The following is a 25,822-nucleotide window of genomic DNA, read 5'->3' as shown; positions in this document are numbered from 1 at the left end:
GATGTCTGCCAGGCCTTGTTTTAGCTGTGGTGGTCCCTAGGCGTTTCCACTTCATAGTCGCATCGCCTACAGTCTACTTGGGCAGCTTTAGAGGGATTGCAATGCATCTGTTATTTAGGTGACATCCTATGACTAATCCACTTTCGAAGCTACTGTGATCTTCTAACCACTCGTTCTGCTGCTGCTTGTCTACAGACAGTTGTATATTCCCTGCCTGCTTTTATACTGGCGGGTCCGCCTCTCCTGAAATCTTGTTGTCATTTCTGCACTACATAGGGTTCCAGAGGCATGTGACGAGATAATTATCTTTCTGTTCGTTAACTACTCCATTACACTCCCAATTTATTTATGCTTCAAAATGAAAAGGAAGGATATTACGGTGCCACCACACACGGATGCCATCTGAACTTTTACAAGAAACTGATAGAAAATCAGAGTTTTCACCGAAAAATTGTAATAGGGAGAAGATAGAATAATCACAGAACAGATTGTTTGACTTTTTCAGACGATCTTGGCATCTTAGCTAAATCTGTATAAAACGGTACAATGCAGACTAATCTCCTACAAGAACAGATTTAAAAGTAGGCCTACGTACAGCTTTAGAAAAAAACAGAACATGTAACACACGAAAGAGGTACCGAAATAAGAGACAATTGATTACGTAAGGCTACGAAATTTACATATCTAGCTGAAATAATACCGCTGAATTCTTTGGGTAAAGAAGCCTAAATTAGCAAAGGAATGGAAAAGGGAAGTAACATTTCGATTAAAAAAATGTGTATCATGAAATGCTGATCCAGAAACGTAAAACTCCGCTACTATATTACTCCTATTAGACCAGAAACCTTTGACACTTCAGGATGCCTTTAGTAAAATACAGTCAAACAGGAAAGGAGGAAAGTCTTGGGACCGAAATGTAATGATAGGAAATGGAAATTAAGAAGTAACAGAAAAGTGTGTGAAAGAATAGAATGAATACTTTATACGCTGAGGAAGAGAGGGGTTGTATTCTATGGACTACTAATGAGGCTAGAGATGAAAATAACAACAAAAAGAATTTTCAGCATTTTGACAGGGAAGCAAAACATCAAAGACGTGGATGAAATAAGTTTAAAGAGACTTGAGGGAAGAAAAAAATAACGAAAGAAAAAATAGGAAACAGTGAAAAGTTCAGAAAAAACGTAAAGAGATTCATGGACTTCCAGAGTGAAACAAAGAGAAAGGTTGGCGCAATATGGACAGAAGAACGTACAAAACAGGAAAAGAACAAAGGACTACTAGAAAAGAAGAAAGGAGAAAAGAAAGAAGACAGTAGCTACTTCCCTCGGTCCTCGGTAGGTCAGACCAGCAATAAAACGCAAGTAGAGATGGGGAGCTCGTGAATGAGTCGCTCAAATAAACGCTTCACTCCCGTGAAGTATGAACTAACCTTTCAATTTCAATGAACTGGTACTTCAAACTATTCACAGATAGAACACTCCACACGTTCTTCCCCTCTCCCTCTACATCGGCGCTACGTCGCTCATTCTCCCTTAACTTCAGTCCTCCCTCTACAGCCTGTCGACGAATCGCGCGATGTTTGTGGGGAACGATAGGTTTAGTAGGGGTTGTGGAGGTGAGGGGCGGAGGGAAGGCAGCGTCAACTGCTTCCTGCAGTGCTGACATCATTACCCGTGACTATTTGTGCAGTTATACTTCTAGTCTACGGGTAGTCTACCGTTGGCAGCGCTTGCAGACAAATGAATATTAAAGATACAAGCAAAGAGGCTGCCTGTGTGAACATGCACAACCAACATGAAAATAAAATGCTTACATTGTCAGTATGGAACTATTGCATGCGTGGAATCCACTCTTGGAAGATAACCGTTTATGTAGGAATGTTTATATCTTACACATGATTGAAATACACTCCTGGAAATGGAAGAAAGAACACATTGACACCGGTGTGTCAGACCCACCATACTTGCTCCGGACACTGCGAGAGGGCTGTACAAGCAATGATCACACGCACGGCACAGCGGACACACCAGGAACCGCCGTGTTGGCCGTCGAATGGCGCTAGCTGCGCAGCATTTGTGCACCGCCGCCGTCAGTGTCAGCCAGTTTGCCGTGGCATACGGAGCTTCATCGCTGTCTTTAACACTGGTAGCATGCCGCGACAGCGTGGACGTGAACCGTATGTGCAGTTGACGGACTTTGAGCGAGGGCGTATAGTGGGCATGCGGGAGGCCGGGTGGACGTACCGCCGAATTGCTCAACACGTGGGGCGTGAGGTCTCCACAGTACATCGATGTTGTCGCCAGTGGTCGGCGGAAGGTGCACGTGCCCGTCGACCTGGGACCGGACCGCAGCGACGCACGGATGCGCGCCAAGACCATAGGATCCTACGCAGTGCCGTAGGGGACCGCACCGCCACTTCCCAGCAAATTAGGGACACTGTTGCTCCTGGGGTATCGGCGAGGACCATTCGCAACCGTCTCCATGAAGCTGGGCTACGGTTCCGCACACCGTTAGGCCGTCTTCCGCTCACGCCCCAACATCGTGCAGCCCGCCTCCAGTGGTGTCGCGACAGGCGTGAATGGAGGGACGAATGGAGACGTGTCGTCTTCAGCGATGAGAGTCGCTTCTGCCTTGGTGCCAATGATGGTCGTATGCGTGTTTGGCGCCGTGCAGGTGAGCGCCACAATCAGGACTGCATACGACCGAGGCACACAGGCCCAACACCCGGCATCATGGTGTGGGGAGCGATCTCCGACACTGGCCGTACACCACTGGTGATCGTCGAGGGGACACTGAATAGTGCACGGTACATCCAAACCGTCATCGAACCCATCGTTCTACCATTTCTAGACCGGCAAGGGAACTTGCTGTTCCAACAGGACAATGCACGTCCGCATGTATCCCGTGCCACCCAACGTGCTCTAGAAGGTGTAAGTCAACTACCCTGGCCAGCAAGATCTCCGGATCTGTCCCCCATTGAGCATGTTTGGGACTGGATGAAGCGTCGTCTCACGCGGTCTGCACGTGCAGCACGAACGCTGGTCCAACTGAGGCGCCAGGTGGAAATGGCATGGCAAGCCGTTCCACAGGACTACATCGAGCATCTCTACGATCGTCTCCATGGGAGAATAGCAGCCTGCATTGCTGCGAAAGATGGATATACACTGTACTAGTGCCGACATTGTGCATGCTCTGTTGCCTGTGTCTATGTGCCTGTGGTTCTGTCAGTGTGATCATGTGATGTATCTGACCCCAGGAATGTGTCAATAAAGTTTCCCCTTCCTGGGACAATGAATTCACGGTGTTCTTATTTCAATTTCCAGGAGTGTAATTACACTAAATGTCAATCTGAGGGTTGTCCTAATTAAATTAAAAAAATACATATATATTTGTGAATAAACATAAACGGATTTGGCGAATCTTCAGAGATTTCTGTTTAAAAACATGATTTGTTCCACTTCTTTCGTGTCAGGATATTTTTTCTGTCAATTATAAGGTGTCCTGCCTTCGAGAACACTCGTAGAGGCTGCAACAATAGTCGCATTTTTGTAAGTTTACAGAGCGAGGTGTATACTGACAGCCGTTCAGACCACCACTGAAGTGGATTGCCTTGTCTCTGTAGCAGGGGCTGTTGAAAATATTTGATCACTTCCACTATTGCAGCAGCTCTCGGGTGTGGATTACTCTGCAGCCCGGAAAAAACTTCATCAAATTCGAGCCAGAGACTAGAAGTAGATTCAGTGGTTGTAACTGAGATTGCTGAGATTGTTGCAGTAGCAGTGGATGTGTTCGTCACAAATTTCTCACAGTGCCTGGTTAGGTTTAAGTTTACCATCTCAGCAGAGTATTTATCAGAAAAACCATGTAATTTGAACCGGAGATTCAATGAAGTTGCTTCTGCGAAAATGGAATTTTCCTCTATATTTCGAAATCGTCGTTATAGGTCTTCAGCTCACTTTTCGGCCATCTGTTGCACGTCTACATGAATTTCAGTGTTATTAACAAACCTGCAATACGATTATTTCAACGAGCGACTAAGGAGTATAACTTTAGAAGCAGCGAGAACATTTTCACTTGATATTTCCTCGATGAAGCCTTTAAAACTTTCAACAGGTCGCAGTTTTGTGTTACACTTGCAATGTCCTCGGCAGTCAGATTTGGAAGATCCGGATAATTCAGAGTGATAACCGTCATTAGGGAATTCTTTTACCTCGATTATCCTTCGAAGCATATCATAGGCTGAATTCCATCTTGTAAGTGTCCTGTTTTAGTGTCAGAACTGGCTCTTTTAACTGTTCCTACTTCTTTTTTAGTTTCGTGCAGGCATGCGACTTTCTTTTAAAAAATTCAACATTTTTTTTTACTTTATTCAGAATGGGTTGAATGTGTGGAAGCCCATTCTTAACAATTAAATTGAGTGTGTGTGCAAAGCAGGGGATGTGCTTCCAGGCTGTGAGTCTTACAGCTGCCACAATATTAGCAGCATTGTCGCTAACAACACAGACGACTTTTTCTTGAATGCCCCATTCCCTTGTGACACGTCGCAGTTCTTCGGAGAGTTTTTCTGACGTGTGCCCGTCGTCGTATTTAAAGCACTGTAGGAGGGAAGACGCCAGCTCCAGGCCTTCAACGTAGTGTGTTGTCGCCGACAAATAACTCTCATTTGTGGTTGAGGTCCACCCATCCATTGTCAGCACAACCGCTTCCACAGAATTAATTTTGACTCACACAATTTCTTTCATCACAGCGTACTGTTGTTGTAGTAGTGTATTGGAAATGGTCTTCCGAGCTGGCATTCTGTAAGCACCATTCAGTTTGTCTACAAAACTTTGGAAATGTTTGCTTTCCACTATGTTGAAGGGCAAATAATCCTTTAGAACAATCTCCAGAAGTGCGAAATCTATCTCCTGATTTCTTTTGTTCGAAAGAGATTTCGGAAGATACATAGGTAATGTTCCGTGATATTGATGTCTGCTGTCTGATAATGAAGTGATAGTGTTATTTTCTGGCACCGACTGCTATTCGCTTCTGGCAGTTGCTGATGTTGGTTCCTGATTGTCTGGGTTATTTGTCCAAGAAGTATCGGAAGCTGCAGGAGCAGGGGACGTTAAGCGCCTGACTGAGAATGACACTGTTGGATGCAGCACTCGAACACGACGCGTTAGATTAAATGTATTTCCTCCTTTATGTGAAATATACTTAGAACAACAGTTCCACTTTGTTTTCCCATCAACTAAATCGGCGAAGAAACCCCAAATGTCATTACTTTTACGCGATCGCGAGTTGCTAGCCATCGTATAGGAGCGAACAGACACAAAAACTGCTTTCCGAATAAAATAAATAGGGCTTTTACCTGAAATCGTACCATTGACTACAGGTGAAAGTTTACGTTTTGAATTTGGAGGTTTATTATTCTCAACAAAAGTAAAATCTACAGGAAAACTTCTGAATAATTACTTAACGTAGGTATAATGAATTTGTGACAGAGGTAAACATACTCATTCTATTTTGGATTAAATTTGAAAAGGAACATAAAATAGGACTGCATTTCGTTGGCAGCCCTAGTTTTCAGTCCACGAATAAAACAAATAAGATTTCATTAGGCAGATAAAGACTTTTTTGGGCGCTTCATGAGAAAACATTGAGCAAGATTAAATATAATACCTCCTTTATATGTGACAGGCTTCTCTGTTTATATTTCCTTTGTCCCCTTCGACCATGCTCTATTTAAGTTAACTCAGAAGCTGTAAGAGAGCGTAGCCGTGGCTGGGCAACTTCGCCATGCTTCCGTACTTCATGAATGAACTACTTCATTTGAACGCTTCACGGCAAAGAGTGAAATGAATGAAGTAGTTCACGGGAATGAACAAGTTCGACCCAGTGCGGAGGGCCACTCCGGAGGTCTGGAAGCGCACCAACAGGCAATGACTGGAGTTCTTGCACTGACTGGCCCGACAGCATGTTACTTGTTACAAAATACAATAATGTCATAACCTGAAGAAGGGATTTTAAAATCTAGAAACCGCTCGTGTTTTGAATGAAAGTTAGTACAACTGAAGCGGATCTTTCTGCATTAATCATCATTCCTCTCAGATGCGTATGTCCTGCTTACCAAATCTTGTGTACCGTCAGGATGTCCAGAGTGAGGCGTGGCTTGTGTTGCAGATGAAGGCCAGCCTGTGGGAAGGCGGTGTGAGAGGCGCGGCCGCCGTGTGGAGTCCGCTGCTGCAGAACACGCCCAGAGTGTCCAACCATCTGATGCACGTCACCGACTGGCTGCCCACGCTGTACGCCGCTGCAGGTACGTGACGAATCTGTAGCAGCAACAACTGCTCTGGGAAGCGGTACGTCTGAGACGACGGGGTGTAAAGGTGAGAAGGTAGACAACTCCAAGAAGGCAGTTGCTGGCAGGTGCGAATATTATCCAACTCTCACTGCAATCCGTCATGGTTGCAAAATACTGACACGAATTATTTACGGAAGAATGGCAAAACTGGTGAAGGCCACCCTCGAGGAAGATCAGTTAGGATTAGGGAGAAACGAAAAGCAATGCCGACACTTAGACTTACTATAGGAGCTACGTTCACGGAAGGCAGATCTAAGTTTATAGTATCTGTAAATTTAGAGAAAGCTTTTGAGAGGATTGTCCGAAATACGGTCTTTGAAATTCTGAAGGTAACAGGGATAATATACGGGGAACAGAGAAACCAGACTGCAGTCGTAAGAGTCGAAGGATATGGAACAGAAGCGATAGACGAAAAGTGAAGGAGACGGGGTTGTGAAATATTCCCGACGCTATATCATGTGTGCATTGAGAAAACTATGAAGGAAACGAGGAGAAATTGATTACCGTTTTCATAAAACTCAACAACTACAAAATTTGCAAAAATGAGTTGTATACGTATTCGCGTACTTCTAAGACAAATCCATTGCAGTACACGGAATTTTCGAAATCTTACTATTTGCTTGTTTAATCTTGCACAAAAACTGCGAAATTATTCTAAACTTGACATCAACAAAAAATGAGTTTTGCCAAATTTGAACACCTACTGGTTGTGATTAGTTTTCAGCAAAGTAGCTCAGTAGTACCCAGTCAGGAGCCACGGTTGCATACCTATTGATAGGATATTTGGTATCATTGAAAAGGAATTGAGAAAAGGTGATAACGTAACCTTACCATCACATTATCTTACGGTTCTCAGCCACCATGGTGCCCGTATGGATCTGGGTGAAGACTGGCATGTGTGTGATGTCAAGATCACTAGTAAGAGATTAATCAAAGCGAAACTACCCTTCAAAATATGTGAAGCCCGAGTTATTATTTATAAAAAAAGCAAAAAAAAAGGTAGTTCCATCTGCAAAATCGAGACAACATTTGCTTCCTCCTCGATCAATGTTGAAATGAAGAAAACTAATATAGATGGTTTCAGGGGCCTTGATGAGTTAGCTGTAGTCAAGATGCCAATCAAATTTTTCGACTTTTTGGCGATATAATGAAACTAATGTCTTTTTGGATACATCATCAAAAAAGCCATAGAGTTCTATGGGAAGGCCTTAGAGTGTTGCGATTAACATGTCTATGAAAATAATGTTCAGTAACATAATGAATCAATTTATTGAATTATTATTTATCCAATAGGATCAAATAACTAGAACATTACTGCTGTAAAATAATTAATCTGTAGATGCTCAGTTTTGCGAAAATTCATGATTTTTTATATCTCTTTTGTTTATGAATGAAAACTGATGGAAATGTTTTCCGTCACAGTATAAAGTATGTGGAGTTTATTTTTTAAATATAATTTAGACACATTTCAGCACTGCACACTGTTGAAGTAATTCCATAAAATGTGTTTCCTGAAAATTTTGTTTTTGCTTGGTATCGACATTACGATACTTAATTACAAAAAAATTAAAGGCCAAAGATTACAATATTTAATTTAAAAAATAAATAAAAGCCCAAGGATGATATGGTAATTCTGTCAGTGGAGGAGCAGTTGAACGAAAGTATAGTCTCTAGAAAGAGGTTATAAAAGTAAAACTACAGTAACGCGAAGTATTACAGTTACATCAGGCGTACTGAGGGAATCACATTAGGGAATAAGGCGCAAAATTATTAGACGAGTTTCGGTATTAGAGCATTAAATTAACTGATTTTGTCATAATTCGAGAGAACATACAATATGGACTGGAATTAGTAAGGAGAACACTTCCGGAGAAGAGAAATTTGTTAACAACGAATTTTGATTTCGATGTACCCACCTGTGTATATGAGAGCGCTAGCGGACCCGCTTTCGATACACGGGCAGACGAGCAGGTACCGGATCACACCCACATCGCTGATTAACGACGAGGGCTGGTGAGTCGAAGAGCCCAGATGTGGTTTTTAGGCAGTTTTCCATATTCGGCTATGTGAATACCGGGATAGTTCTCACGTCCCACCACGGATACACACTAAACACGGAACAAAACGTACATCCTTTTTTTAGTTTAGAAGACGGTGACTATGTTCCCCAGCGGCAGTATGCCCTCCCATGAAAAGCATTACATGCATGTATATCGGGTGGGTAATACACAACTTGTATGGAAAATATATTTCCCGAAAGAAAAGGTGAAGGGGCCAGCAGAGAAGGAGGAAACGAAAGGGAACTTCACGGATTGAGACGTTTGTAGTATTATTTTCGTAATTACAAAACGAAATCACAACGACGCAGATTTACCAGTATGATGCCCATATTATTGTGACGTTGTAGCTACTGTGACCTCGATGCTGGCTGCGATTCGATTGGAAAGGCTACTATCAAGCCGTTGTGATCTCCCCTGAAGCAAACTGGCCCACAACTGTTGCAACTGGGCCTTCATACCCTGGATATCGTATCTGGGACCCAAGTGACGTCGCAAAGTCCTTTTATCAAGGACAGACTTGGGGATCTTGCCGCCAACCGGAGTACCTCAGCATCACGCAGGTAGTTCATAGAGTCACGTAACAAGTATGGAGGGGCATTGATATGTTTAAAAATGGCGCAACAGTGTTGTCGCATCAAACGTACCATATGAGGACGCAGAGTTTCCTCACTCACTACCAGTCATGAACTGGAGTCATACCCAATGGCCTCCAACACTACGACGCCTGGAGTAACAACGCTGTGCCTCTCCAAAACTGTGCAATAATGGCACCTCTCCCCAAGAGGCCACCATGGTTACCGACAGTGGCCACTTGCGGTAGTGCAGAACAGCGATTCATCACAGACTACAACACGACGTTATTCACCAGCAAATAACGCTTCCCAGTAGCAGCATCATTTCAAACGCAACTGTTTTTGTTGTGATGTTAACGACTACCTCCATGATTACGATTCCATGCAGTACAGCACCAGGCCACAGTCACGTCCGAATGTCACACAAAAAGGATATTGCACGATTTGAACAGCCTGCCAAATGGAGACACACAATGAGATGGAGTGCTGCTAACGCTGTCTCACACGTGTACTCGGGATGTCCGTGTTCTTCCACCAGGCCTAGTATCAACATTTTACACCAACAACAATAACGCACTCTAGTGGCCGTTCTACTTGTCACTTAAAACTTCTGCTCTAATCGTTAATATACTGACCAGTGGTGTGTGCATGTACGAAGCTACACTAACATTCGGCCGTGTCTTCCGGGTGCTTAACATTTATTGTCAGGCACTGAGTTTCGTATACCTTAAGAGAGACAGTCCAAGTTGCATTATCATCCCCGGACCCGGAAGATAAAAGTAGGGTTGCCTATTGCAAGGTACACGAAATATCTTCTCCGTCAGTTTTATTTCGTCCGTCCTGTATCTTGTCCAGTGCCTGGCGTCGTACTTGTGACCAAATAAATAGTCTTTGGGGAAGCTCATAATTCCAAGCCTCAGTCACGTACATTACTTTTGCTCCACCTGTCGACTGACTATATCATGTTGGAGGGGTAGAGCGCTGTTATAACGGCGTACACGTCGTCCCAGCTTTCGTGTTTTGGTGGCTAATACATTTTAATAATCGTTATATTTACTAATTGTGTTTCAAATGCTAGGATGTGCAAATAATATTTTAGAAGTTTCTTATCTTAGAATTACGAAGTAAAGTCAAAATTAATCAGAATAGCAGGCAGGCAACTCACTTTCGTATCGTTTAAATCTAAGAATAGAAGCAAATCCAGTTTCGTGAAAGGACTGTCTGAAATCTGAACTATATGGTATCTTCAGGCTCCAAGACTTTCTAAATATGTGTGATGTGACCAACCTTCTATCCATAATTGAAAGCCACCTGGAAACGAGATTTCAAGGAACTTCTGACAATTTTCTGCACGATTCTTACGACTACCGCTGAGCTTGAAAGACGATTCTCAACTCTGAAGAGGATGAAGGCAGTTTTAACAAGTGGAATGAGGGAGAGTAGGTTGAGTGCATCTCCATAGAAACGGACATTATTCAAGCCTTACATCCTTTCAATGAAAAGGTTACTGACTTCAAAGAATCCTACCGCTGTGGCCGAGCGGTTCTAGGCTCTGCATTCCGGAACTGCGCTGCTGCTCCGCTCGCAGGCTCGAATCCTCCCTCGGGGCCGGCCGTAGTGGCCGAGAGGTTCTAGGCGCGCCGTCTGGAACCGCGCTACCGCTGCGGTCGCAGGTTAGAATCCTGCCTCGGGCATGGATGCGTGTGGTGTCCTTAGGTTAGTTAGGTTTAAGTAGTTATAAGTTCTATGGGACTGATGATCTCAGATGTTAAGTACCATAGAGCTTAGAGCCATTTGAACCATTTGAACTTCAAAGATAGACAGAAGAGTGGACCTTATGTTCAAGAATTTCGTACAGCTACGTTTCTCTGTCATGTACAGAGGACAGTGATACTTTGATTTGCAGCGACGTTTTGGTGTGAACTTACATGTGATTCATATTAATTTGGTAATATTTTACTTATGCACAGAGAATTCTGGTTTCGTTTGTGGACCCACACGTATATTAGTTACGAGCCGCCTCTGCCTTGTCTATGAGAAAGTAGCTTACAAGTGTCCTGTATCTACAAAAATTCAAGTGAATGGCAAAAGACCTTTCTGTAAACAGAGTTCATTTGAAAAATGTACAGCAACGCAAACTGCGAAGTTATTTGCCTACATGGAGGTCAATTTCCAGGAGGTAATGCGTCTGCCCTCCCCGATGACCTGGACGGTGTGGACATGTGGCCCGAGCTGGTTGTCGGTGGTTTCCACCCACGCACTGAGCTGATCGTCAATATCGACGAACAGGCGGAGAACGCAGCCGTGCGTGTTGGAGACTGGAAGCTCGTCAGAGGTGAGTAAAAGGACGCATACTACTAGGCAGCTATACTATTTATCTATAGATAGCGAACATTCACTCGCGTAGGGTGTATCATACAGACATATGAAACGCATATTGAATAAAAAACATTCGGGTGTATTAAAGCTGATGTTTGTAGAAGGGGCACTGTAGTAGCAGTAGTAGTAGTAGTAGTAGTGGTAGTATTAGTAGTACAGGAGGGAAAAGAACATTGACCCAGAAAATATGTAATGCATCTCAAGCCGTATTACATCACCCACATCAGGGACACTGGATGCAAGTTCTGTTGCCGTTCCGTTGCCTGTCTTGAGTTGCCTTAAATATTTTTTGAGTCAATATTATTTTGCTCACCCTATACTAATAGTAACAGTATAGTTTATGCTGTTCCACTGAGACAGCAATATACAATTTCACTGTACACATAATAGAGCCTTTAAATAGTAAAATGTCACCAGTAGGAATTTTCTGTGACTTGTCCAAAGCATTTGATTGTGTGAACCATGACATTATGTTACATAAATTACAATTCTGTGGTATAAATCGAATAGGATATGAATGGTTTAAGTCATACCTACAGAACAGGAACTAAAATGTTTTCTTATATGGGTAAAGTGATTTAAATAAATTTTCCACTTCATCTAAATGGGGTGAAATTACATTAGGTGTTCCACAGGGTTCAATCATGGGTCCCCTTCTGTTCTTGATATATGTGAACGAATTCCCTTCCTATCTGAAACAGGAAGCTGAACTGACCCTGTTTGCTGATGATACAAGCATTATTATTAATCCAGTAAGATAAAGTCAAATTGAAATTGATAGAAAAATGAGGTCTTCAGAAAAGTCATTAATTGGTTTTCTGCAAATGGCGTTGCTCTAAACTTTGAAAAAACACAGTACATCCAATTTTCTGCTGCAAAAGTGCAATTCCTTCAATAAATATAACACATCATCAGCAGTCAGTAGACAGGGCACAGCATACTAAGTTTTTGGGTGTACATATGGATGAGAATCTTCATTGGAAAATTCATATTTTCGATCTCCTAAAGCGACTAGGTTCAGTAACTTTTGCGATCAGAATAATTGCCAATTTTGAGGATATAGAAATTAGTGAGCTAACATACTTTGCATACTTTCACTCTCTGATGTCATATGGAATAATATTTTGGGGTAACTCGACATTTACAGAAAAAGTATTCCCTGCTCAAAAGTAAGTGGTTAGATTAATGTGTGGTGTTCATAGTCGCACACCTTGTAGGTATCTTTTTAAAAGAGTGGGAATTCTTACAACAGCCTCACAATACATCTACTCACTAATGAAATTTGTTCTCACCAACAGTGACCAGTTTAAAAACAACAGTGACAGTCACGATTATAATACCAGAAGAAAGAACGACTTACACTATCATTTGCTCAACCTATCTTTGGCACAGAAAGGGGTAAAATATGCTGTTATGAAATTTTTTGACAAATTACCAGATGAAATGAGGTGTCTGACAGACAGCAGTAATAGCTTCAAAAATAAATTGAAATTTTGTTTCATATGTGCTTTTCTTGTACACTTGACACGTTCCACATCATAACGGCTACCGTACCGTGTGATTTCTGAATGAAACACGCCACCAACTAACTAACTAACTAAATTCACAACGTCCGGCCGATTTTTTAGGACCTTTCAGGGAGCAGAGAAGTCAACCTCTGCTTATCAAAGCTGAAGACATTGACAGCTATGGGGAGAGTGTTGGTGTGGCAGAAAGAACTTGCACACTTGTCACGCAATTCTGGCGTAGCGCATGAGCTTGCAGTTTGGCATGACAAACACTTTAGAACAGCTACAGTACCCTCAGGTGCTGTATTGTTGTACTGCTAATGTTAACTGTGGTACGATATACTCGTCGCCCAATGCTGACCGGCTTCTAGTGGCTCCAACAGATCGAAAACTAAGGAGCGCTCGTTCAGGATGTTGTAAACAGACTGCACTGGCTACACTTTTATTGATCCAGGGATATCTTAAACAACATTAATGAACGTGTATTGCCATTATATTTTAAGAAGAAACAGTATTTCATACATACATCCATTTCAATATTCACAATTATAGTCTGGTAGGGATCGAGTAGGGAGTCTGCTACGTCCTTATCGTTGGAAATCATCGCACTATACGTTTGAAGTATTTTTTTAGGGTAACCACAAAAAACGTACATCAGAGTGGGCAGATGGGGATTAGTGCGTCCACCCTCCAATGTCAAGGCCATTCTGTTTCACAGCTCAGAAATAAGGTGTGTAAACGTGCTTTAAACTCGTCAGCACGTCCTATTGAAACGGCTCCTTCGTCCTACAGAAAAATATCCACTCGCACTGGGGTGAATTTCTTCTTCTGGAGCAGCTCACACGCCTGCCCTGTTACAGAATGAACATTATGTCTGGACTGGAAAAGCTGTAGCGGCACTAGTCACTCTTTGCGTGTCTAGTGGGTGTAACAAACTTTTTCAGGTTAACTGAGCTATTGAAGGGTAATCAGTGGAAATTTCGATCTATTGTTACTCCTTTTGTACAAAACACCGCCACGCCAATGCTAATCAGAATTACAGTTCCGACATTCACGCGCAATCACACTCACTCGTTATAGCCAGCTTCAGGTACTGAACCAAACCCGTCACCAAAGGGATTAACGAAAGTATTGTATGTGACAGAATCGTTGGTCAAATATTTCACAACTAGAAAATTGCGAACGTTCATTTCTTGGTCTCTGTTTCATTTCAGTTACTTCAAAAGTCACAGTGAAGCATAAAAATCTGAATTTCGCCCCTTCGGTTTGTCACCCTCTCGCGGTAACTTTGCGGCATGTGTTACATATTATTCTGGATAATTATTACTTCTGCTCAAAGACTGTAATACATGCGCCCGAGCATGATGCAAACTGATCTCCGAACTTTCGTAGACTTCACAAAGCAATCAGTTTTTCCCCCAAAGTAAGAACGAATACAATGTCCTCTGATCAGCTGTTATAGATAGTAGCCAGTCAAATATCATTAATTCGTACAATCACACATCTTTTAGATTTGATCAATCACTACTTTATAGTTTTTATGGCAGTTTATTAACAGAACAAATTTACAAAATCCACAGATATCAAAACGGCTCCCGCTTTAAATAACGAAATTAAGGTAAAATGTTTCTTGTTTTCCCACTACCCGAAATTGCCTAGTGACACTTTATAAATTTCTCCTGAGAGTATAATACACTGATTTTGTACTGGTGCAATTCCTACGCTACGATTTTCTCAGTTAATAGACTAAAAATATTCGTTTATTATACTACTGTGCACTCACACCATCATTCACACTAATAACTAAACATATTAAATCAACACCAATTAATAGAAGACGTAATACTCAGGTAGAAGTAGTTTCATTTCTAAGATACCTGAGCTGACTACAGGGCCGGCCGCGGTAATCGAGCGCTTCTGAGCGCTTCAGTCTGGAACCGCGCGACTGCTACGGCGCCCGTTCGAATCCTGTCTCGGGCATGGATGTGTGTGATGTCCTTAGGTTAGTTAGGTTTAAGCAGTTCTAAGTTCTGGGGAGCTGATGACCTCAGATGTTAAGTCCCATAGTGCTCAGAGCCAGTATTTTGAGCTGACTACATACTGTTTTACTCTGTAAGAGGCTGACACCTTTCGGCAACAGCTGTAACTACTTGTAAATGCTGCTTCGTGAGAACATATCTGTCGTACCAGATGGCGCTGCAATGGGTCAGACGGATATCAACTGCGTTTTTTTAAAATAGGAACCCCCATTTTTTATTACATATTCGTGTAGAACGTAAAAAAATATGAATGTCTTAGTGGGACCACTTTTTCGCTTTGTGATAGATGGCACTGTAATGGTCACAAATGCATAAATACGTGGTATCACGTAACATTCCGTCTGTATGGAATACTTCACCCGTGTCATAATGGACGTTTACCAATTGCGGAAAAGACATCGTGTTGATGTATGGCTATTGTGATCAAAATGCCCAACGGGCTATGTAAGCTGCTCGGTATCCTGGACGACATCATCCAGGTGTCCGGACCGTTCGCTGGATAGTTACGTTATTTAAGGAAAAAGGAAGGTTTCAGGCACATGTGAAACGTCAACCACGACCTGCAACAAATGATGATGCCCAAGTAGGTGTTTTAGCTGCTGTCGCAGCTAATCCGCACATCAGTAACAGACAAATTGCGAGAGAATCGGGAATCTCAAAAACGTCGCTGTAGAGAACGCTACATCAACATCGATTGCAACCCGTACCAAATGGAGGTTCCAATTTATAAAAAAATGCTGTTTGACCTATGGCAGTGCCAACTAGCGAGCCAACCATAGCGCCATCTGGTTTCCCCCTTCAAGTTTGACAAGTTTCGTTCTTCGTAGTTTTTTGGTTTGACGCTTATTTCGTGAAATATTTGGCCTGGGCACGATCAATAGACCACCCTGTATATGCGAAATTTGGTTAAAATGTACCCAAACGTTCCTGATTTATGCTTTTGTGTCACAATTTTGCTCTCCCAACCTCAAGCCAGTGTCAGCCTATTGCTACCCCCCAAAGATCTACTTTTGAGACAGTATGTGATACGTGTACGAAGATTCGTACGTACACACACACACACACACACACACACACACACACACACACACACACACACATTTAGCCGTATATGTACACACAATGGTTTTTACAAATATATAGACAGATGCATAAATGAACAGGTGCATTTATGTTGATTTATATAAATAAAAAGCAAAGCAATACAAAATGTATATAAGCTCACGAGGAGTTTTACAAGACAGAATCTCTGTTTGTCAATGTAAACGTAATTATCACAAAAGAGCAGCTCTATTGAAACACTCTACGCAGAAGAATTTGTTATGGTTCATGATCAGACAATAAGAACACAAAATCAAAAGTATAAAGCGAAAATTATGAGGAAAATTTATATAGGTATCAGTCGTCTCCCTTTAAATGACCAACAACTCTACAAAACTTCTCTTCCTATCAACATTAATGATAGGAACGATCCTGTCCATTTCATCAAATTCCTGATTTGGAGTTTGGATAGGACTTGAGATCAAGCACCTCGTAAATTAATTTGGATAAAGAGGCCGTCGAGAGGGATCTACAAACAGAAAGGAACAGTAACGACCACTTTTAGAAAGAGAGGGTGAAAATACTATGGACGAAGGTGGTTGATCATGAACAGGTTCACAACACAAATCTTCCAGATAGCTAACAGCAGGAAAAAAGAAGGCAAAGCGAATCACTGTAACAGAAGGAGATATGAAATAAGTGGAGAGCACATTAGATTACATAAGAAATTGGGAACATATTGGAAGCGTCACAAAGACGTACGAGAAAGAGGACAGAAAGTAAACAGTCGGAAGAACGCATGAGATAACACAGTGAGCTTACGAAGAGAATCTGTGAAGACCAAACAAAAATCATGTCATCAACAATGCTGTCTTAAAAGGAATAGTTTAAATAACAACAATAAAGGACAAAGAGTATCATATTAGCCAATAGAAAGATTCATTTGTTTAGTAGCAGCACGCTGTTTTCTCAAAAAAATATAAATAATTTAAATTCAGTCTCTATTTTGTTCAAAATGTCCAATGTACTGTAAATAAAACAATTAAGATACTTTTTCCTCAAAATTTTAAAATAGTGGCAAATAAAGGGTTAAATAGGCGACGTCTCATTATTTATCCTTATTCAACGAACTGTACGGATTGATGCGAACCGTACGGATTGATGATCAGTTCTCAATCCCGTCTTAGCAGCCATCCACCCATCCACACACACACACACACACACACACACACACACACACACACACACACACCATAAACACAGTGGATATCACATCCTCACTTAAATGACAAAACGGAACAATGCAATACATAAAAAACTGTCTAATATTCAGATAACTACACGATACGCACTTTATGTAGAACACAGTCTGTAACAGAATTAACAATGTACGCTGATGAGCGAAAACATTCTGACCACCTGCTTGTTTGTCCGTCTTTTGGAACGAAATACATCACTGATTCTGCGTATCGGGGGTCCAACTGTTTGTTGGTAGGTTTGTGGAGTATGTGGCATTAGTTTTCTCTGCACAGATCATGTAATTCGCCTAAATAACGGGGTGCTCTTCTGCGTACGCAGTGATGGCGGCCGGTAGCAACCCGGAAGGGTTCCGTGTGATTCACATCAGGCGATTATGGTCGCCTAGACATCAACATGACTTCACTATAATGCTTCTCAAACCATTGTAGCGCGGTTCTGGCTACGAGACACAAACATAACTGCTGAAAGATGACATCGCCTTCGGGGAAGACATCAAGCATGAAGGGACGTACGTGGTTCGCAGTTGTCAGCGTGCCTTCGATTACCACCTCAGGTCCCACGCAAGCGCTGGAGAGTGTCTCCCATTGCATAATACTGCTCCCACCACCTTGCGTCCGTGGCGCGTTGCATGTTTCAAGCCGCCGTTCACCTCGATGACGATACTTGCCGAAACGGTCACAGACTTAGTGCAGCAAAAATGTGATTCACGTGAAGAGCCAACACGTTTTCATTTATCGACGGCCAAATCCCGATTGTACCGTGGCCACTGCAATCGCTGTTGACGATGTCGTCAGGTCAACGTGTGAAGGCGTATGGGTGTTCAGCTGCGAAGCTCCATGTTCAACTACAGGGTTATTACAAATGATTGTAGCGATTTCACAGCTCTACAATAACTTTATTATTTGAGATATTTTCACAATGCTTTGCACACACATACAAAAGCTCAAAAAGTTTTTTTACGCATTCACAAATGTTCTATATGTGCCCCTTTAGTGATTCGGCAGACATCAAGTCGATAATCAAGTTCCTCCCACACTCGGCGCAGCATGTCCCCATCAACGAGTTCGAAAGCTTCGTTGATGCGAACTCGCAGTTCTGGCACGTTTCTTGGTAGAGGAGGTTTAAACACTGAATCTTTCACATAACCCCACAGAAAGAAATCGAATGGGGTTAAGTCGGGAGAGCGTGGAGGCCATGACATGAATTGCTGATCATGATCTCCACCACGACCGATCCATCGGTTTTCCAATCTCCTGTTTAAGAAATGTCGAACATCATGATGGAAGTGCGGTGGAGCACCATCCTGTTGAAAGATGAAGTCGGCGCTGTCGGTCTCCAGTTGTGGCATGAGCCAATTTTCCAGCATGTCCAGATACACGTGTCCTGTAACGTTTTTTTCGCAGAAGAAAAAGGGGCCGTAAACTTTAAACCGTGAGATTGCACAAAACACGTTAACTTTTGGTGAATTGCGAATTTGCAGCACGAATGCGTGAGGATTCCCTACCGCCCAGATTCGCACATTGTGTCCGTTCACTTCACCATTAAGAAAAAATGTTGCTTCATCACTGGAAACAAGTTTCGCACTGAACGCATCCTCTTCAATCAGCTGTTGCAACCGCGCCGAAAATTCAAAGCGTTTGACTTTGTCATCGGGTGTCAGGCCTTGTAGCAATAGTAAACGGTAAGGCTTCTGATTTAGCCTTTTCCGTAAGATTTTCCAAACCGTCGGCTGTGGTACGTTTAGCTCCCTGCTTGCTTTATTCGTCGACTTCCGCGGGCTACGCGTAAAACTTGCCCGCACGCGTTCAACCGTTTCTTCGCTCACTGCAGGCCGACCCGTTGATTTCCCCTTACAGAGGCATCCAGAAGCTTTAAACTGCGCATACCATCGCCGAATGGAGTTAGCAGTTGGTGGATCTTTGTTGAACTTCGTCCTGAAGTGTCGTTGCGCTGTTATGACTGACTGATGTGAGTGCATTTCAAGCACGACATACGCTTTCTCGGCTCCTGTCGCCATTTTGTCTCACTGCGCTCTCGAGCGCACTGGCGGCAGAAACCTGAAGTGCGGCTTCAGCCTAACAAAACTCGATGAGTTTTTCTACGTATCTGTAGTGTGTCGTGACCATATGTCAATGAATGGAGCTACAGTGTATTTATGAAATTGCTTCAATCATTTGTAATAGCCCTGTATGTGCGATAAACGGTGCGATCCGAAACACTTGTGCGTGCACCAGAAATGTGCTCTTTCGTCGCAGATGCCACAGATAGTTATCTGTCCTACTTTACAGAGCAGACAAACTTCCGAACCCCACGTTCTGTGAAGAGCCATGGACGTCCAAACATTCATTGCCTAATGGTAGCTTCACTGTCCTGCCTCCTTCCGTAGATGCTCACGACAGAATCACGTGAACATTCGAACAGCTTCGATGTCTTCGAGCAATTAGTTCGCAGACTCTGCGTAGTAATAATCCGCCATTTGTCAAAGACGCTTATCTCAATGGATTTCTCCGTCTATAGCCCGTATCTTCACTAGGGTGATCCCTCATCCGCGTGAGCTCCATTTGTATTCTTTCGTTACGCTGTCACGTGCCCACAACTCCTTCAGGTGGCACCCAACCTCGCGATGGGCTGTGATCGTAACGTTTTGCCTTATCAGTGTTTTTCTTCTTTTTCTTTCGGGCAACACATGAAACTGGCAGCGTGGCTTACAGACCACCTCAAACACCTTGAGGGGTGTCGGAGATGCAGCACAGGATATGCAAAAGCTACTCGACCTTTAATAATAATCTAACCTGAATGCAAGTACGAAACCGAGTTAGTCAATCTGGGAGGAATGCAAAGCTCAGATATGGCCACTCACTAGCTAAGGGCTTTCACAGACACACAGTCCTGTGGAAATATCTACAACTTGTTAGAATAGCTCGCAGCTGAACCTCTAGTTCCTATTTAGGATATAATTGAGCACTTCGCCACGCCGATATCCTGACTTGACCAACTTAACAAGGGCAAAAACCTTCGAGTACCTTGATGTATCAGTTGTCGGTAAAAACTAAACATTTTTTTCTGTAGCCAGTGGCCCTAACACAGTCCACAAGCCAACTGCACGAATTCGTTCGGATGCTGCAGGGTGAGATAACATAACAGTGCAAATGATCAATCTTTTAGTTGATACTCTACATCTACATCTACATCCATACCCCGCAAGCCATCTGACGGTGTGTGGCGGAGGCTACCTTGAGTACCTCTATCGGTTCTCCCTTCTATTCCAGTCTGGTATTGTTCGTGGAAAGAAGGATTGTCGCTATGCCTCTGTGTGGGCTCTAATCTCTCTGATTTTATCCTCATGGTCTCTTCGCGAGATATACGTAGGAGAGAGCAATATACTGCTTGACTCTTCGGTGAAGGTATGTTCTCGAAACTTTGACAAAAGCCCGTACCGAGCTACTGAGCGTCTCTCCTGCAGAGTCTTCCACTGGAGTTTATCTATCATCTCCGTAACGCTTTCGCGATTACTAAATGATCCCGAAACGAAGCGCGCTGCTCTCCGTTGGATCTTCTCTATATCTTCTATCAACCCTATCTGGTACGGATCCCACACTGCTGAGCAGTATTCAAGCAGTGGGCGAACAAGCGTACTGTAACCTACTTCCTTTGTTTTCGGATTGCATTTCCTTAGGATTCTTCCAATGAATCTCAGTCTGGCATCTGCTTTACCGACGATCAACATTATATGATCATTCCATTTTAAATCACTCCTAATGCGTACTCCCAGATAATTTATGGCATTAACTGCTTCCAGTTGCTGACCTGCTATTTTGTAGCTAAATGATAAAGGATCTCTCTTTCTGTGTATTCGGAGCACATTACGCTTGTCTACATTGAGATTCAATTGCCATTCCCTGCACCATGCGTCAACTCGCTGCAGATCCTCCTGCATTTCCGTACAGTTTTCCATTGTAACAACCTCTCGATACACCACAGCATCATCTGCAAAAAGCCTCAGTGAACTTCCGATGTCATCCACCATTTCATTTATGTATATTGTGAATAGAAACGGTCCTATGACACTCCTCTGCGGCACACCTGAAATCACTCTTACTTCGTAAGACTTATCTCCATTGAGAATGACATGCTGCGTCCTGTTATCTAGGAACTCCTCAATCCAATCACACAACTGGTCTGATAGTCCATATGCTCTTACTTTGTTCATTAAACGACTGTGGGGAACTGTATCAAACGCCTTGCGAAAGTCAGGAAACACGGCATTTACCCGTGAACCCGTGTCTATGGCCCTCTGAGTCTCGTGGACGAATAGCGCGAGCTGGGTTTCACATGACCGTCTTTTTCGAAACCCATGCTGATTCCTACAGAGTAGATTTCTAGTCTCCAGAAAAGTCATTATACTCGAACACAATACGTGTTCCAAAATTCTACAACTGATCGACGTTAGAGATATAGGTCTATAGTCTTGCACATCTGTTCGACGTCCCTTCTTGAAAACGGGGATGACCTGTGCCCTTTTACAATCCTTTGGAACGCTACGCTCTTCTAGAGACCTACGGTACACCGCTGCAAGAAGGGGGGCACGTTCCTTTGCGTACTCTGTGTAAAATCGAACTGGTATCCCATCAGGTCCAGAGACCTTTCCACTTTTGAGGAAAAAAAAAATAACGGATACTTTTAACTGTTCTCTGACCCCCGTTATCTCTCCAGCAGCTAGGAAGCAGGGACTCATAAAACCATTATCCAAGAAGGAATCTGCCAAACATCCCTCTGATCGATTTGAATTCTACCAGCATTTTCCGAGACTTTAGAATACATGCACTGAGATGAGAAAAGTCATGTGATAGCTCCTAATATCGTGTAGGAGCAAGTCTGATAATTCCCGTAACGTCGGACACCTTTTCACATGGACCACCTGAGTACCAACGAGAGGTCCCGCCAGTGCACGCGATACTACAGCCAACTGTATATGCGCATATCACTATCGCATGACCTGTCACCTCACTGTAGTTCACGAACTCCTCACTAATTATTTATTTATAAAATAACCTTTCAGAGGAATACTAGTCCAGTTCGTGGCAAAATCGCAATACCTCGACTTCTCGTACAAAATTATTTGTTGAACTTAAACAAGCTATTGATGAGGAATAGACGTCTATTATGTGATTTTTGGATGCAACCTTAGCTAGTCACGAAAGACCTATAACAGTTCAGTTCACAGAATCTGTTCCACTACTGATCCCAAACGGCACAGAAGTAATCTTTCCTTCTTCTGTAAAAACCTGAGAAGAATTATGCACTATCATTAAGACTAGAATGAATGTACGACGGCGTTCGGTAAGGATGTGCAAGCTTCACTTAACTCACTACAGAAATATAAAAACATATTACGTTTAGAACTTAAAAAGAATTTCGCAGCAACAGTAATACTCCCACATGTGACTAACTTGGTGCCACTCTCCAAAGACTTTTTTGCGAAGCTTCGCGCAGGCTGGAACTGGCGATGAATGCTTACGTACGATAAATTTATGGCGTAACATTTTGGACCGTATGACACTAGCCTACGAAGAGTTATCAGGGCTACGTGCCGATATACGTAGACATAATCATCTTTACTGTATCGTCTTCTCAGTCATTGCACTCCCTCTTGTTTGTCTTCAGCTCTAGCTCTACCATCTGAACAACACAGCAGGAATATTCGTTTTGAATAAAGCAAAATTATCTCTTTACCGTCACATAACACTGCCACGTTCTCTTAATAATTTGCTCTATAGGAACTCGACTTTGCAACAACCTTCCTCAAAATATAACATAAATTAAATTCTTTCCAAGCTCCGAAAGAGAGCTAACGGTCCATTTCTGTCACAACAGCCAGCTCTCGTACTGTCTGTGCAGCTGATTCCGTCAGTCGTCCCCCTTAGAACTTTTTGCTATCCCTTTTCGGCAGAGCTCTCTGTTTACATCCTGTTCTTTCCTAACAGCCGCCGTCACTCTCATTTCAAACTGTTCCTCTTCTTTATCCGTTCCACTTATGGTAATATTAATCATAGATTCAAATGAGTTAAGCTTATTTGTATCGTTCTAAATGTCCTTTACTGTTAAAATAGCTTATTTTTTATTACTGTTATTGGTATTAGTTATTATTATTATCATTATTATTATTATTACTCGGAAGGTTTGTAATATCTTTTGTATGTGTTGCTCCTGGTCAGATTAAGAAAGAGCCCTGATCTAGTCAGGCTAAGTAAGTAACAAATGCCGGCCGGGATGGCCGAGCGGTTCTAGACGCTACAGTATGGAGCCGCGCGACCGCTACGGTCGCAGGTTCGAACCCTGCCTCGGGCATGGACGTGTGTGATTTCCTTAGGTTAGTTAGGTTTAAGTAGTTCTAAGTTCTAGGGGACTGATGACCTTAGAAGTTAAGTCTCATAGTGCTCAGAGCCATTTTTTTCGAAGTAACAAATAAATAAGCAAATAAAGTTATTATCTGTCAGGGACACAAAATAGTCAGGAGTACACGGGGGCGACCGGCAGCGAAGACGGTGCGTCCACGCCAGTCTACAGCCCTGAGCAGGTGCTCTCCAGCGCCGCTGGGCAGGCAGTCTCCAGCGTGCTGGGCAACTCCACTCCAGCAGAGGTGATGCTGAGGCTGCGCACAGAGGCCACCGTCTCCTGTCCGGACCGCCCCCAGGAGCCGCAGTGCTCCATCCAGAACAGCACCGACTACTGTGTCTTCAACATCGCGGAGGACCCGTGCGAGGCCGGCGGCGGCGTGGCTCCAGACGGCGTGCTGTCAGCGCTGCTGGAGCGCCTCCAGGCCATGTCGCAGCCGCTGATGCCGCAAGGTGATGTCGCGTCGGAGCCCGACCTGGCCGACCCCCGGCGCTGGAACAACACTTGGGTGCCCTGGACCGACTGCCTCGTCGACGAGACGGATGAGGCCTGCAACGTCGTAGCACAGTCATAGAAAAGTGACTGCGCTCATCAGAAGGGCTCTGTGTCGGTATCGTCTTCCATCACCTCAGCGCTCCAATAAAAAGAGATTCTGTTTTCCAACAATGCGTTTTCACTTTGATTATTGTACATATAGATCTGTACTTGTCAAGAAGTTTTATAGTGTAGTGGTGGAGTTAATTGAAGGGTTTATTTCAATAGTAGTACAAGTCCATTTTTGTTCATTCTGAGATACAGAGTCCCAAAGTTAAAAGAGTGCTGAAAAATCTGCAGTTGAGATACCAGAAATATTCAAGAGTATCTTTTTCAGAGCTCTTTTAACTTTAGGACTATGTATATCAGAATGAACAAAAATGGACTGGTACCACTATTGAAATAAACCCTTCAACTATTGCATCACCTTCCATTACTTTACTCAACGTAGAGAATGTTTTCCTTGACAATTACTTGTCAGCAACACCTTTCCAACCTTTCCATACGGCTTCTGACCACCCTGAATAAGGAGTTATAAGAATATACTGACTGATCCAGCTTTCCATACCGATGGTGTTTTATGTAACCCGCAATGTTTTATCTGGCCTTTAAAAACCACATGCGCGACTTACATATTTTCTCGGTAGCTACGCGCAAACTATCAATACCAAATAAAAAATTGAACAGGAACATTCCGCAGGAAACTTACTCTGGTTAAATTTTGTACTGTGATACTTATTCGGCGGAAGCTACAATTTTCGAATAACTCAAGAAAAACTACAAAAGTAACCTCCACCCCTACATTCATCCCTCACCAATCTTGATTTTTGTTAGTGTCACTCCCCACATACTACTGTAAAATTAAAAAAAAAATCCGATTACACGAACTATTTCCGATTTTCTACCTTTTTCGTCTCTGTTGATTGGGCTATTACGCCACCAGCATAGTCGGCTATATCGTTAAAATTATTTATTTAACGTGTCCGTTAGGGCAATGAAAAAAACTGACTTTTGTAAAAGTTACGCTAAAACTAATTACATTGAAAATACGATCCAAAGTCAACCCTTTCAAGCACCTTAGTTTCGTAGTTAGGAGGCCTGAAGAAAATACAACGATCTAATTATTTATTTTATGGTCTTAAAATTCATAAAGCTGTTAGCTAAAATTTACAGGAACGTTAATTTTACAGTTTGGTGCACTAGGCCGAGGGTGTAATAAATCCAGTCAATACAGACCAAAAAACGTCAAATTTGGGAAACAGTTCGTGCAGTTGAAAATTTTTGTACAGTGGTAGGAGGGAAAGCCATGTACCAAATCCTAGAAACGCTGACCATCAGGGCTGAGTGCGGCAGTGGTGGGTGCGTTTCAAGGTCGCTATTGTACGTCTTTCTTGAATAACTCAAATAATAGGGCCTCTAGTGAAAAAGGTATCCCAGTAAAAATCTCGCCTGTGATTTTTAACGACCAGATATAACATTGCGGCTTGCATAAACAAATATCGGTAGGGTCAGATGACACCCCCTGCGTACTATCTGATCAGAGGTATCCGGTGTCAGTGGACATTACTGTGGAGTCTGTCCACCCATCTCTCCTATGGTGGCTTGAAATCTGCGGGAGACATTTGGGTGTCTGAATGTCCGTGGAGGAATGGAAGCCCATTCTACTCAAGAGCTGAAACCACAGAAG

The 25,822-nt window shown here is 42.9% G+C and overlaps 1 protein-coding gene across 1 annotated transcript in view; it reads left to right on the top strand.

Moving 5' to 3' along the window:
- The window catches only part of LOC124607027 (arylsulfatase B-like), a 100,014-nt gene extending 75,784 nt beyond the window's left edge, over positions 1-24,230 (top strand). The window contains exons 7-9 of the mRNA XM_047139192.1: positions 6,166-6,301; positions 11,155-11,313; positions 23,703-24,230. Coding sequence (XP_046995148.1) covers positions 6,166-6,301; positions 11,155-11,313; positions 23,703-24,175 — 768 coding nt within the window. The 3' untranslated portion in view covers positions 24,176-24,230. The remainder of the gene's footprint in view (positions 1-6,165; positions 6,302-11,154; positions 11,314-23,702) is intronic.
- Positions 24,231-25,822: the final 1,592 nt, after the last annotated feature.

This window comes from Schistocerca americana, chromosome 3 (genome assembly GCF_021461395.2).
Source record: "Schistocerca americana isolate TAMUIC-IGC-003095 chromosome 3, iqSchAmer2.1, whole genome shotgun sequence".
NCBI classification, from domain to species: domain Eukaryota; kingdom Metazoa; phylum Arthropoda; class Insecta; order Orthoptera; family Acrididae; genus Schistocerca; species Schistocerca americana.
This window is presented reverse-complemented; position numbering and strand designations above follow the sequence as displayed.